General features: G+C 66.1%; 1 protein-coding gene across 2 annotated transcripts in view; it reads left to right on the top strand.

Moving 5' to 3' along the window:
• The window catches only part of GCKR (glucokinase regulator), a 73,684-nt gene that overhangs the window by 44,311 nt on the left and 15,220 nt on the right, over positions 1 to 14,153 (top strand). Inside the window, exons 13-15 of one of the 2 annotated variants that reach the window (XM_075915729.2) lie at positions 4,722 to 4,801; positions 5,420 to 5,516; positions 12,597 to 12,769. In XM_075915729.2, coding sequence (XP_075771844.1) covers positions 4,722 to 4,801; positions 5,420 to 5,516; positions 12,597 to 12,769 — 350 coding nt within the window. The remainder of the gene's footprint in view (positions 1 to 4,721; positions 4,802 to 5,419; positions 5,517 to 12,596; positions 12,770 to 14,153) is intronic. The other variant, XM_075915730.2, reaches the window with a different exon arrangement.

Below are 14,153 nucleotides of genomic sequence, written 5' to 3' on the forward strand. Positions count from 1 at the left end.
CCTTGACCGTGAATACAGAGGCAAAGAAAGCATTGAGTACTTCAGCTTTCCCCACATCATCTGTCACTAGGTTACCTCCTTCATCCAGTAGGGGCCGCACACCCTCTCTGATCACCTTCTTCTTGTTGACATGCCTGTAGAAACCTTTTATTGTTATCCTTCACCTCCTTAGCCAGTCGCAATTCCATTTGCGCTTTCGCCTTCCTGATAACCCCCCGGCATTCTCCAGCTAGACCTTTAAACTCCTGCTCCTTTTCTCCCCCGCCTGTTCTTCCTGAACAGTCTATACCCTTCCATGACAGTGCTCCAGTCATGCGAGTCATCCCACCAAGTCTCCGTTATTCCAGTCAAATCATAGTTCTTTGATTGAGCTTCTAATTCTTCCTGTTTGTCTCCCAGGCGTCTCACATTTGTGTACAAACACCTTTGATAACCAGTTGATCGCTCTGCCTTCTCCATCTGAATCAGGGGTCCTCCTCTGTTGCTTGTTCCTTCTTGTGATTCTTCCCAGTGTCCGACTTCCTCACTTACCTCAGGGCTTTGGTCACTGTCCCCCGACGAACCTAGTTTAAAGCTCTCCTCCCTAGGTTTGCAAGCCTGCCCGCGAAGATGCTCCTTCCTCTCTTGGTCAGGTGGATCCCATCTCTTCCTAACAATCCTTGTGTCCGGAACAGAGTCCCATGGCCGAAGAAACCAAAGCCCTCTCTGCGACACCACCTGTGCAACCACGCATTGACTTCCTCAGTTCGACCATCCCTGCCCGGACCTTTTCCTTCAACTGGAAGGATGGACGGGAACACCACGGCTGTGTCTACACTGGCATGAATTTCCGGAACTGCTTAAAACGGAATACTATTCCCTTTTCAGTTTTTCCGGAAAAGGAGTGTCTACACTGGCAGGCTGCTTTTCCAGAAAAGCCCTTTTTCCGGAAAAGCGTCTGTGGCCAATGTAGGCGGGCTTTTCCGGAAAAGACTACTGGGTGTCTACACTGGCCCTTTTCCGGAACAGTGTTCCGGAATAAGGACTTATGCCCGAGCGGGAGCAGAATAGTTTTTCCGGAATAGCGGCTGATTTTGTACAGTAGAGCATCGTTGCTTTTCCAGAAATTCAAGGGCCAGTGTAGACAGCTCGCAGCTTATTCCAGAAAAGCGGCTGATTTTTCCGGAATAAGTGGCCCAGTGTAGACACAGCCCACTTGCGCTTCAAATTCCTTGATCCTTCTTCCCAGCGCAACATAATCTGCAGTGACCCGCTCAAGGCCATTCTTGACCTTATCATTAGTTCCCACATGGAGAAGCAGGAAGGGTAGCGATCCGAAGGTTTGATCAGTTTTGGAAGACTCTCATAGTATGTCTACACTACCCCGCTAGTTCGAACTAGGGTGGTAATGTAGGCAACTGGAGTTGCAAATGAAACCCGGGATTTGAATTTCCCGGGCTTCATTAGCATAAAGCCGGGCGCCGCCATTTTTAAATGTCCGCTAGTTCGGACTCCGTGCCGCGCGGCTACACGCGGCAGGGACTAGGTAGTTCGGACTAGGCTTCCTATTCCAAACTACCGTTACTCCTCGTTTCACTCCCCCGCAGTGCCTGTGCAGAGAGCCTGGCAGCGGTTACTTACCTCTACAGGGATGGGGGAGACCTGTCTGAGTCTCCCCTGCAGCCAGCTGAGTCCTGCCTGCTCTGCTTTCAATCCCCTAAAAACCAGCCCCCGTCTCCCAGCAGAGCCTCCAATACCCCCAGCAACAGCCCCTCCCCCGGCCAGTGTCTCTTTCCAGGTAACTGGGTCGCTGGCCCCTCCTCCCCTCCGTCCAATGTTCTCCCCTTGCTGGGACCCGCTGGGTCTCCCCTCTACAGCCCCTTGTCTGTCGTCTGGCTGGACCCAGCCATGTCTTCCGCGTGGGGTCTGCCGGTCGCCAGGGCACCAGTTCTGAGCTGTTCCCTGATAAGACTAACTTCCCCTCCTCCCCCGTCACATTAAACCAGTAACATCCGGGCACTGAGCCCCCTGCATGCAGCCCCCCTGAACTCCCAAAACTCCCCCGCTCCTCTCACCCTCCGTGGGGCTGGAGCAGCCTGGGCCCTAGGCTCTGGTGTGCACAAGGAATGTGGGAGGGTCCGTCTCCTTCTCAGTCGGGGGCCACGGCAGGGAGGGCTTGGGGGTTATTTTGCTTCTTGCTTGGGTGCAGCCCCCGACTGATTTTTCTCTGGGTCAGTGGCCCCCAGCCCTGCTCTAGCTGGTGGGGATACTCTTCTCCCACGGCTCATTGGGGCCATTGCTGGGTGCAGGCCATGCTCCGCGTGCTAGTTAGACAGGATGGACACTGCCTTGTGGGCGTTGACAGGTGCACCCCCTTGCAAAGACAGATTCAGAGTCACTAGTCGGAACTGACGGTGCACAAACGGCCCTGCACGCCAGCACGTCTCCAGGCACGAGATCCGTTGCCATTGGTAACTGACCTACAAGGTGACACACCCTCAGGCCACTTGGATCAGGGAGAGTAGCCCTGTTGGAGAGCAGGAGAAGGTGGGAATCAGAGGGCCCCCAGCCTACAGAGAGGATCTACCGAGTCCAGGGCATCAGATCTTTACAGGGCACAAATAACAATAGAAGTGGGGCAGGAGTGAAGGCCAAAGGGCTAAAGCAAGGGATCCGGATGCATGAGCAGAGAGAAGAACAGAAATAGGCCCCGCAGTTGCTGACCCCTCCCTCAGCCAAGCTCTGCTCCCAGGTAAGGGAGAGTAGTGGAAGGCAGAGGTACCGGCGAACGTCCAACTCCCGGGGTCTCGTTCCCGGAGTTACCAGCGAACGTCCAACACCCGGGGTCTCGTTCCCGGAGTTACCAGCGAACGTCCAACACCCGAGGTCTCGTTCCCGGAGTTACCGGCGAACGTCCAACTCCCGGGGTCTCGTTCCTGGAGTTACCGGCGAACGTCCAACACCCGAGGTCTTGTTCCCGGAGTTACCGGCGAACGTCCAACTCCCGGGGTCTCGTTCCCGGAGTTACCGGCGAACGTCCAACACCCGAGGTCTTGTTCCCGGAGTTACCGGCGAACGTCCAACTCCCGGGGTCTCGTTCCCGGAGTTACCGGCGAACGTCCAACATCCAGGGTCTCGTTCCCGGAGCTACCGGCGAACGTCCAACACCCGAGGTCTTGTTCCCGGAGTTACCGGCGAACGTCCAACACCCGAGGTCTTCTTCCCGGAGTTACCGGCGAACGTCCAACTCCCGGGGTCTCGTTCCCGGAGTTACCGGTGAACGTCCAACACCCGAGGTCTTGTTCCCAGAGTTACCGGCAAACGTCCAACACCCAGGGTCTCGTTCCCGGAGTTACTGGCGAACGTCCAACATCCAGGGTCTCGTTCCCAGAGCTACCGGCGAACGGCCAACACCCGGGGTCTCGTTCCCGGAGCTACCGGCGAATGGCCAACACCCGGGGTCTCGTTCCCAGAGTTACCGGCAAACAGCCAATATGCGAGATCTCAGTTCCAAAGTTACCAGTGAACATCCAGCACGCGGGGTCTCATTCCCAGAGTTAGCAGCAAACGTCCAACATGTGGGGCCTTGTTCCCAGAGTTACTGGCGAACGTCCAACACGTGGGGTCTCATTCCCAGAGTAATTAAAACAAAGGCTACTCCAGGCTAATTGAGACCCCAAAAGTCCCAGAGTCAGCTAAGAGCATTAGGCTAATTCAGGCACCTGGTGTGAGATATTGCACGCACGCATGCACGGTTAGGCGAGCCTAGAGGAGCAGAAGGGCTACCAAAGGCCTGGGAAGTGCAAATGTCCAGAGGCTACCAGGTGGGGAGGGTGAAGGAGGGTTACAAGCAAGGGGCCCCAGGGACGTGACCTCCCAATCGACACTGCATCTCAGTTAGAAGAGACCGACTGTTCTATTCTCTCCATTGGTTTCCCGAACAGAAAGCTCAAATCCTGGACTGTCCAGTTCAGACCCAGACACCAGGCAACCCCCTGGCCCGCAGCTCTGGGTTTCCTGCTCCAAGGGCCCTGGCCCGCAGCTCCGGGTTTCCTGCTCCAAGGGCCCTGGCCCGCAGCTCCGGGTCTCCTGTTCCAAGGGCCCTGGCCCACAGCTCTGGGTTTCCTGCTCCAAGGGCCCTGGCCCGCAGCTCCGGGTTTCCTGCTCCAAGGGCCCTGACCCGCAGCTCCGGGTTTCCTGCTCCAAGGGCCCTGGCCCGCAGCTCCGGGTTTCCTGCTCCAAGGGCCCTGGCCCGCAGCTCCGGGTTTCCTGCTCCAAGGGCCCTGGCCCGCAGCTCCGGGTTTCCTGCTCCAAGGGCCCTGGCCCGCAGCTCCGGGTTTCCTGCTCCAAGGGCCCTGGCCCGCAGCTCCGGGTTTCCTGCTCCAAGGGCCCTGGCCCGCAGCTCTGGGTTTCCTGCTCCAAGGGCCCTGGCCCGCAGCTCCGGGTTTCCTGCTCCAAGGGCCCTGGCCCGCAGCTCCGGGTTTCCTGCTCCAAGGGCCCTGGCCCGCAGCTCCGGGTTTCCTGTTCCAAGGGCCCTGGCCCGCAGCTCCGGGTCTCCTGTTCCAAGGGCCCTGGCCCGCAGCTCCGGGTTTCCTGTTCCAAGGGCCCTGGCCCGCAGCTCCGGGTTTCCTGCTCCAAGGGCCCTGGCCCGCAGCTCCAGGTTTCCTGCTCCAAGACCCTTGGCTCACAGCCCCGGCCCCCTGCGTCTGTGGCACTAACTTGCTGTCCTGTTTGCGGCACAGGCTCCAGCGACGTGCGCGGCATCCTGCTAGGTGACCCCAGTGAGATGCTGAAGAAGGAGGCCGAGCAGGTGCAAGTGCAGGTGAGGACCAAGGCCTGGGTCGGGCTGCATGGGGAGAGCCGGGTTTGTGGGCGGGGGCTCTGGGAACTGAGACTCGCCCTGTCTGGCAGGACGGGCTTGGGAGGTCTAGCTGAAGGTGAGACCTCCTCCTGGGTAAGTCCTGGGGTAGCTCTGGCCCCGAGTCGGGGCTTGTGTGAGGTGGACCCGTAGCCTGGTGGGCGGTGGGGGACGGCCTGGGACATGTGCTGCGGAATGGGGTGGGCGCTGAGCGGGTGCTGTGTGCCTAGGTCCCTGGTTCCCAGGGCCCCCCCGGGCGATGGGCAGAGCCCCCCGCGCTCTGGTGTGGGGGAGCAGAGGGGAGTCAGCAGGTCCCAGCCTCAGGGATGGGGTGGAGCCCGATGCCAGGCAGGATGAGGGTCTGGTCTCAAGGTGTGTGTGTGGGGGGGTCTCTGGATCAGGACCTGGTGTTAGTGGGGTTCTGGGGGTTCTGGGCTCTGGCGTCAGGCGGGGAGCAGAGTGCGGGGAGGGGGATTCCCGATGGCGTCCAATGGAGGAGGGGATTAACCCCAGTGCCTGGGGGAGCGGGAGGGCAGCGGAGCCCACGTGGCGTGACGCACAACTGGCTCCTTGCTCGGGCAGGGCCCGCAGTTTGCTTTCTCCCAGGAGGAGTTTGGGAAGCTGATTCTCCCATCGCTGACAGAGCTCGACACCGTTCTCTTCCTCTTCACGCTGGATGGTGAGAGGGGCTGGGCGCTGAGGGACGGCGTAGGCGCTCGCCGGGCGCTATGGGAAGGCGTAGGCACTCGCCGGGTGCTGGGGGAAGGCTTCGGCACTCGCCGGGTGCTGGGGGAAGGCGTCGGCACTCGCCGGGCGCTGAGGGAAGGCGTCGGCGCTCGCCGAGTGCTGAGGGAAGGCGTCGGCACTCGCCGGGCGCTGAGGGAAGGCGTTGGCGCTCGCCGAGTGCTGGGGGAAGGCGTCGGCACTCGCCGGGCGCTGAGGGAAGGCGTCGGCGCTCGCCGGGTGCTGGGGGAAGGCGTCGGCACTTGCCGGGTGCTGGGGGAAGGCGTCGGCACTCGCCGGGCGCTGAGGGAAGGCGTAGGCGCTCGCCGAGTGCTGAGGGAAGGCGTAGGCGCTCGCTGGGCGGTGAGGGAAGGCGTTGGCGCTCGCCGGGCGCTGAGGGAAGGCATTGGCGCTCACCGGGCGTTGAGGGAAGGCGTCGGCGCTCGCCGGGTGCTGAGGGAAGGCATCGGCGCTCGCCGGGCGCTGAGGGAAGGCATAGGCACTCGCTGGGCACTATGGGAAGGCATAGGTGCTCGCTGGGTGCTATGGGAAGGCGTAGGCGCTCGCCGGGCGCTGAGGGAAGGCGTAGGCACTCGCTGGGCACTATGGGAAGGCATAGGCGCTCGCTGGGTGCTATGGGAAAGCGTAGGCGCTCACCGGGCACCATGGGAAGGCGTCGGCGCTCGCCGGGCGCTGAGGGAAGGCGTAGGCGCTCGCCGGGCGCTGAGGGAAGGCGTCGGCGCTCGCCGGGTGCTATGGGAAGGCGTAGGCGCTCGCCAGGCGCTGAGGGAAGGCGTAGGCGCTCGCCGGGCGCTGAGGGAAGGTGTCGGCGCTCGCCGGGTGCTATGGGAAGGCGTCAGCGCTCGCCGGGCGCTGAGGGAAGGCGTCAGCGCTCGCCGGGCGCTGAGGGAAGGCGTAGGCGCTTGCCGGGCGCTGAGGGAAGGCGTAGGCGCTCGCCGGGCGCTGAGGGAAGGCGTAGGCGCTTGCCGGGTGCTGAGGGAAGGCGTAGGCGCTCGCCGGGCGCTGAGGGAAGGCGTCGGCGCTCGCCGAGTGCTGAGGGAAGGCGTCGGCACTTGCCGGGTGCTGGGGGAAGGCGTCGGCACTCGCCGGGCGCTGAGGGAAGGCGTAGGCGCTCGCCGAGTGCTGAGGGAAGGCGTAGGCGCTCGCTGGGCGGTGAGGGAAGGCGTTGGCGCTCGCCGGGCGCTGAGGGAAGGCATTGGCGCTCACCGGGCGTTGAGGGAAGGCGTCGGCGCTCGCCGGGTGCTGAGGGAAGGCATCGGCGCTCGCCGGGCGCTGAGGGAAGGCATAGGCACTCGCTGGGCACTATGGGAAGGCATAGGTGCTCGCTGGGTGCTATGGGAAGGCGTAGGCGCTCGCCGGGCGCTGAGGGAAGGCGTAGGCACTCGCTGGGCACTATGGGAAGGCATAGGCGCTCGCTGGGTGCTATGGGAAAGCGTAGGCGCTCACCGGGCACCATGGGAAGGCGTCGGCGCTCACCGGGCGCTGAGGGAAGGCGTAGGCGCTCGCCGGGTGCTGAGGGAAGGCGTCGGCGCTCGCCGGGTGCTATGGGAAGGCGTAGGCGCTCGCCAGGCGCTGAGGGAAGGCGTAGGTGCTCGCCGGGCGCTGAGGGAAGGTGTCGGCGCTCGCCGGGTGCTATGGGAAGGCGTCAGCGCTCGCCGGGCGCTGAGGGAAGGCGTCAACGCTCGCCGGGCGCTGAGGGAAGGCGTAGGCACTCGCTGGGCACTATGGGAAGGCATAGGTGCTCGCTGGGTGCTATGGGAAGGCGTAGGCGCTCGCCGGGCGCTGAGGGAAGGCGTAGGCACTCGCTGGGCACTATGGGAAGGCATAGGCGCTCGCTGGGTGCTATGGGAAAGCGTAGGCGCTCACCGGGCACCATGGGAAGGCGTCGGCGCTCGCCGGGCGCTGAGGGAAGGCGTAGGCGCTCGCCGGGCGCTGAGGGAAGGCGTCGGCGCTCGCCGGGTGCTATGGGAAGGCGTAGGCGCTCGCCAGGCGCTGAGGGAAGGCGTAGGTGCTCGCCGGGCGCTGAGGGAAGGTGTCGGCGCTCGCCGGGTGCTATGGGAAGGCGTCAGCGCTCGCCGGGCGCTGAGGGAAGGCGTCAGCGCTCGCCGGGCGCTGAGGGAAGGCGTAGGCGCTTGCCGGGCGCTGAGGGAAGGCGTAGGCGCTCGCCGGGCGCTGAGGGAAGGCGTAGGCGCTTGCCGGGTGCTGAGGGAAGGCGTAGGCGCTCGCCGGGCGCTGAGGGAAGGCGTCGGCGCTCGCCGAGTGCTGAGGGAAGGCGTCGGCACTCGCCGGGCACTGAGGGAAGGCGTCGGCGCTCGCCGAGTGCTGGGGGAAGGCGTCGGCACTCGCCGGGCGCTGAGGGAAGGCGTCGGCGCTCGCCGGGTGCTGGGGGAAGGCGTCGGCACTTGCCGGGTGCTGGGGGAAGGCGTCGGCACTCGCCGGGCGCTGAGGGAAGGCGTAGGCGCTCGCCGAGTGCTGAGGGAAGGCGTAGGCGCTCGCTGGGCGGTGAGGGAAGGCGTTGGCGCTCGCCGGGCGCTGAGGGAAGGCATTGGCGCTCACCGGGCGTTGAGGGAAGGCGTCGGCGCTCGCCGGGTGCTGAGGGAAGGCATCGGCGCTCGCCGGGCGCTGAGGGAAGGCATAGGCACTCGCTGGGCACTATGGGAAGGCATAGGTGCTCGCTGGGTGCTATGGGAAGGCGTAGGCGCTCGCCGGGCGCTGAGGGAAGGCGTAGGCACTCGCTGGGCACTATGGGAAGGCATAGGCGCTCGCTGGGTGCTATGGGAAAGCGTAGGCGCTCACCGGGCACCATGGGAAGGCGTCGGCGCTCGCCGGGCGCTGAGGGAAGGCGTAGGCGCTCGCCGGGCGCTGAGGGAAGGCGTCGGCGCTCGCCGGGTGCTATGGGAAGGCGTAGGCGCTCGCCAGGCGCTGAGGGAAGGCGTAGGCGCTCGCCGGGCGCTGAGGGAAGGTGTCGGCGCTCGCCTGGTGCTATGGGAAGGCGTCAGCGCTCGCCGGGCGCTGAGGGAAGGCGTCAACGCTCGCCGGGCGCTGAGGGAAGGCGTAGGCGCTTGCCGGGCGCTGAGGGAAGGCGTAGGCGCTCGCCGGGCGCTGAGGGAAGGCGTAGGCGCTCGCCGGGCGCTGAGGGAAGGCGTAGGCGCTCGCCGGGCGCTGAGGGAAGGCGTAGGCGCTCGCCGGGCGCTGAGGGAAGGCGTAGGCGCTCGCCGGGCGCTGAGGGAAGGCGTAGGCGCTCGCCGGGCGCTGAGGGAAGGCGTAGGCGCTCGCCGGGTGCTATGGGATGGCGTAGGCGCTTGCTGGGCAGTGAGGGAAGGCGTAGGCGCTCGCCGGGTGCTATGGGATGGCGTAGGCGCTCGCCGGGCGCTGAGGAAAGGCGTAGGCGCTCGCCGGGCGGTGAGGGAAGGCGTAGGCGCTCGCCGGGCGCTGAGGGAAGGCGTAGGCGCTCGCCGGGCGCTGAGGGAAGGCGTAGGCGCTCGCCGGGCGCTGAGGGAAGGCGTAGGCGCTCGCCGGGTGCTATGGGATGGCGTAGGCGCTCGCCGGGCGCTGAGGGAAGGCGTAGGCGCTCGCCGGGCGCTGAGGGAAGGCGTAGGCGCTCGCCGGGCGCTGAGGGAAGGCGTAGGCGCTCGCCGGGCGCTGAGGGAAGGCGTAGGCGCTCGCCGGGCGGTGAGGGAAGGCGTAGGCGCTCGCCGGGTGCTATGGGAAGGCGTCGGCGCTCGCCGGGCGGTGAGGGAAGGCGTCGGCGCTCGCCGGGTGCTGAGGGAAGGCGTAGGCGCTCGCCGGGCGGTGAGGGAAGGCGTCGGCGCTCGCCGGGCGCTGAGGGAAGGCGTAGGCGCTCGCCGGGCGCTGAGGGAAGGCGTAGGCGCTCGCCGGGCGGTGAGGGAAGGCGTAGGCGCTCGCCGGGCGGTGAGGGAAGGCGTAGGCGCTCGCCGGGCGGTGAGGGAAGGCGTAGGCGCTCGCCGGGCGGTGAGGGAAGGCGTAGGCACTCGCCGGGTGCTATGGGATGGCGTAGGCGCTTGCTGGGCAGTGAGGGAAGGCGTAGGCGCTCGCCGGGTGCTATGGGATGGCGTAGGCGCTCGCCGGGCGCTGAGGGAAGGCGTAGGCGCTCGCCGGGCGGTGAGGGAAGGCGTAGGCGCTCGCCGGGCGGTGAGGGAAGGCGTAGGCACTCGCCGGGTGCTATGGGATGGCGTAGGCGCTTGCTGGGCAGTGAGGGAAGGCGTAGGCGCTCGCCGGGTGCTATGGGATGGCGTAGGCGCTTGCTGGGCAGTGAGGGAAGGCGTAGGCGCTCGCCGGGTGCTATGGGATGGCGTAGGCGCTTGCTGGGCAGTGAGGGAAGGCGTCGGCGCTCGCCGGGTATGGTACGCCCACATCTTGAATACTGCGTACAGATGTGGTCTCCTCACCTCAAAAAAGATATTTTGGCCTTGGAAAGGGTTCAGAAAAGGGCAACTAAAATGATTAGGGGTTTGGAACGGGTCCTATATGAGGAGAGGTTAAAGCGACTGGGACTCTTCAGTTTAGAAAAGAGGAGACTGAGGGGGGATATGATAGAGGTCTATAAAATCATGAGTGGTGTGGAGAGGGCCGATAAAGAAAAGTTATTTATTAGTTCCCTAAATAGAAGAACTAGAGGTCACCAAATGAAATTAATGGGGAGCAGGTTTAAAACTAATAAAAGAAAGTTCTTCTTCACACAGCGTGTTGTCAACCTGTGGAACTCCTTGCCAGAGGAGGCGGTGAAGGCTAGGACTATAATAGAGTTTAAAGAGAAGCTAGATAATTTCATGGAGGTTAGGTCCATAAAAGGCTATTAGCCAGGGGATAAAATGGTGTCCTTGGCCTCTGTTTGTCAGAGGCTGGAGAGGGATGGCAGGAGACAAATCGCTTGATCACTGTCTTCGGTCCACCCTCTCTGGGGCACCTGGTGCTGGCCACTGTCGGCAGACAGGATACTGGGCTAGATGGACCTTCGGTCTGACCCAAAGGGAAGGCGTTGGCACTCGCTGGGAGTGGGAGGAAGGCATCGGTGCTCGCCGGGAGGGGGAGGAAGGTGTCAGCGCTCGCCAGGCACTGAGGGAAGGCGTCAGCACTCGCCGGGAGGGGGAGGAAGGCGTCGGTGCTCGCCGGGAGGGGGAGAAAGGCGTCGGTGCTCGCCGGGAGGGGGAGGAAGGCGTCGGTGCTCGCCGGGAGGGGGAGGAAGGCGTCGGTGCTCGCCGGGAGGGGGAGGAAGGCGTCGGTGCTCGCCGGAAGGGGGAGGAAGGCGTCGGTGCTCGCCGGGAGGGGGAGGAAGGCGTCGGTGCTCGCCGGGAGGGGGAGGAAGGCGTCGGTGCTCGCCGGGAGGGGGAGGAAGGCGTTGGTGCTCGCCGGGAGGGGGAGGAAGGCGTCGGTGCTCGCCGGGAGGGGGAGGAAGGCGTTGGTGCTCGCCGGGAGGGGGAGGAAGGCGTCGGTGCTCGCCGGGAGGGGGAGGAAGGCGTTGGTGCTCGCTGGAAGGGGGAGGAAGGCGTCGGTGCTCGCCGGGAGGGGGAGGAAGGCGTCGGTGCTCGCCGGGAGGGGGAGGAAGGCGTTGGTGCTCGCCGGGAGGGGGAGGAAGGCGTCGGTGCTCGCCGGGAGGGGGAGGAAGGCGTCGGTGCTCGCCGGGAGGGGGAGGAAGGCGTTGGTGCTCGCCGGGAGGGGGAGGAAGGCGTCGGTGCTCGCCGGGAGGGGGAGGAAGGCGTTGGTGCTCGCCGGGAGGGGGAGGAAGGCGTTGGTGCTCGCTGGGAGGGGGAGGAAGGCGTCGGTGCTCGCCGGGAGGGGGAGGAAGGCGTCGGTGCTCGCCGGGAGGGGGAGGAAGGCGTTGGTGCTCGCCGGGAGGGGGAGGAAGGCGTAGGAGCTCGCCGGGAGGGGGAGGAAGGCGTCGGTGCTCGCCGGGAGGGGGAGGAAGGCGTAGGAGCTCGCCGGGAGGGGGAGGAAGGCGTAGGAGCTCGCCGGGAGGGGGAGGAAGGCGTTGGTGCTCGCCGGGAGGGGGAGGAAGGCGTAGGAGCTCGCCGGGAGGGGGAGGAAGGCGTTGGTGCTCGCCGGGAGGGGGAGGAAGGCGTCGGTGCTCGCCGGGAGGGGGAGGAAGGCGTAGGAGCTCGCCGGGAGGGGGAGGAAGGCGTAGGAGCTCGCCGGGAGGGGGAGGAAGGCGTTGGTGCTCGCCGGGAGGGGGAGGAAGGCGTAGGAGCTCGCCGGGAGGGGGAGGAAGGCGTAGGAGCTCGCCGGGAGGGGGAGGAAGGCGTAGGAGCTCGCTGGAAGGGGGAGGAAGGTGTCAGCGATCGCCAGGCACTGAGGGAAGGCGTCAGCGCTCGCCGGGAGGGGGAGGAAGGAGCTTTTGTTCCCCTGCTGAGCGATCGATCCCCTTGGCCTCTTGCTGTGGGTCTCTGCCTCTGTTTGCTGAACGGGTGGTTACCTGGGAAGGGTGAGGAACAGGACAGGACAGGCAGGTTTCCCTTCCTTGATCCGAGGGGCCCTTGTCTGCACCGGGCCCGATGGGAATCCATCTTTGTTCCACACGGGAGCCCAGAAGTCTCGCCAATGGCACTAGCATGTCCCTGTCCTTACCGGACACGGTTTGTCTGTAGCTGTGCGGTGCATCCCAGCCGTGCACTAGCCGTTAGTAAGCCATAGCACACTGGCGGCTTGTGGCACCCTGCCATCAGCCAGTACGCCCGCATCTCTCTCCTGCTCCATCCCATCCCCTGGACGCCTTCCCAGCAACCAGGGTGGGGTGCGTCCCAAGGAGCATGGCCGTGCACTCGGCACTGCTCGGTTTCATCCTAGGGCTGTTGCTCTGATTTCCAAGGCCATCTGGGTGGCCTGTACGACGTTCCCCCCCCCACACACTAGCAACACCCTTTCACTGCCATGCTGTCCCCTTGTGCTCAGGAGGCAGGCTAGGGAACGGCTGCACTCTGCCCATTCGCGGCCCTGGCGCCCAGGGTGCGACAGACGGCAGGCGGGCGGGCCAAGCTCTGGGTTTCTGTGGCCTCTGCAGCAGGCCGATGGCAAATTGCCCATGGCTCTGCATTGCCGAGAGACTTGCCTGTCTCATGCTCCCTCCGGCCTTCAGACGACCTGACGGAGGTGGAGAAGCTGGTGGTGCAGGTGAAGGAGAAGACGCCGCACGTCCAAGCGCTCTCTCACGCCACGGTGGGGCAGTACCTGCCGGTGAGTGCGGGGCTCTGGCTGTGGGAACCAGACAGTGTGCCACTGGGCTCAGGCTGCATCCTGGCATGGCCAGAGGGGCCAGGCTGGGGAGCCCTCAGCCTTAGCTAGCGCGTGGCAAGGGAGGGCCCGGCCCGGCAGTGGCACTAGGCATTCCTGGGCCGCTCTCATTGCCACGAGGCTGGACCACCCCAACCAGCACTGACCACCCTCGGCCCAGCCGCCAAGCGTGCAGCCTGCCCGTATCCCCACCCCTCGGCCCGGCCGCCGAGCCCGCAGCCTGCCCGTATCCCCACCCCTCGGCCCGGCCGCCGAGCCCGCAGCCTGCCCGTATCCCCACCCCTCAGCCCAGCCACCAAGCCCGCAGCCTGCCCGCATCCCCACCCCTCGGCCCGGCCGCCAAGCCCGCAGCCTGCCCGTATCCCCACCCCTCAGCCCAGCCACCAAGCCCGCAGCCTGCCCGTATCCCCCACCCGTCAGCCCAGCCGCCAAGCCCGCAGCCTGCCCGTATCCCCACCCCTCAGCCCAGCCGCCAAGCCCACAGCCTGCCCGTATCCCCCACCCGTCAGCCCAGCCGCCAAGCCCGCAGCCTGCCCGTATACCCCACCCCTCAGCCCGGCCGCCAAGCCCGCAGCCTGCCCGTATCCCCCACCCCTCGGCCCAGCCGCCAAGCCCGCAGCCTGCCCGTATACCCCACCCCTCAGCCCGGCCGCCAAGCCCGCAGCCTGCCCGTATCCCCACCCCTCGGCCCGGCCGCCAAGCCCGCAGCCTGCCCGTATCCCCACCCCTCGGCCCAGCCGCCAAGCCCGCAGCCTGCCCGTATACCCCACCCCTCAGCCCGGCCGCCAAGCCCGCAGCCTGCCCGCATCCCCCACCCCTCGGCCCAGCCGCCAAGCCCGCAGCCTGCCCGTATCCCCACCCCTCGGCCCGGCCGCCAAGCCCGCAGCCTGCCCGCATCCCCACCCCTCGGCCCGGCCGCCAAGCCCGCAGCCTGCCCGTATCCCCACCCCTCGGCCCGGCCGCCGAGCCCGCAGCCTGCCCGTATCCCCACCCCTCAGCCCAGCCACCAAGCCCGCAGCCTGCCCGCATCCCCACCCCTCGGCCCGGCCGCCAAGCCCGCAGCCTGCCCGTATCCCCACCCCTCGGCCCGGCCACCAAGCCCGCAGCCTGCCCGTATCCCCCACCCGTCAGCCCAGCCGCCAAGCCCGCAGCCTGCCCGTATCCCCCACCCGTCAGCCCAGCCGCCAAGCCCGCAGCCTGCCCGTATCCCCCACCCGTCAGCCCAGCCGCCAAGCCCGCAGCCTGCCCGTATCCCCCACCCCTCAGCCCGGCCGCCAAGCCCGCAGCCTGCCCGTATCCCCACCCCTCAGCCCAGCCACCAAGCCCG

The sequence above is a fragment of the Pelodiscus sinensis genome, chromosome 3, assembly GCF_052426305.1.
Source record: "Pelodiscus sinensis isolate ZL-2025 chromosome 3, ASM5242630v1, whole genome shotgun sequence".
NCBI classification, from domain to species: Eukaryota; Metazoa; Chordata; order Testudines; family Trionychidae; genus Pelodiscus; species Pelodiscus sinensis.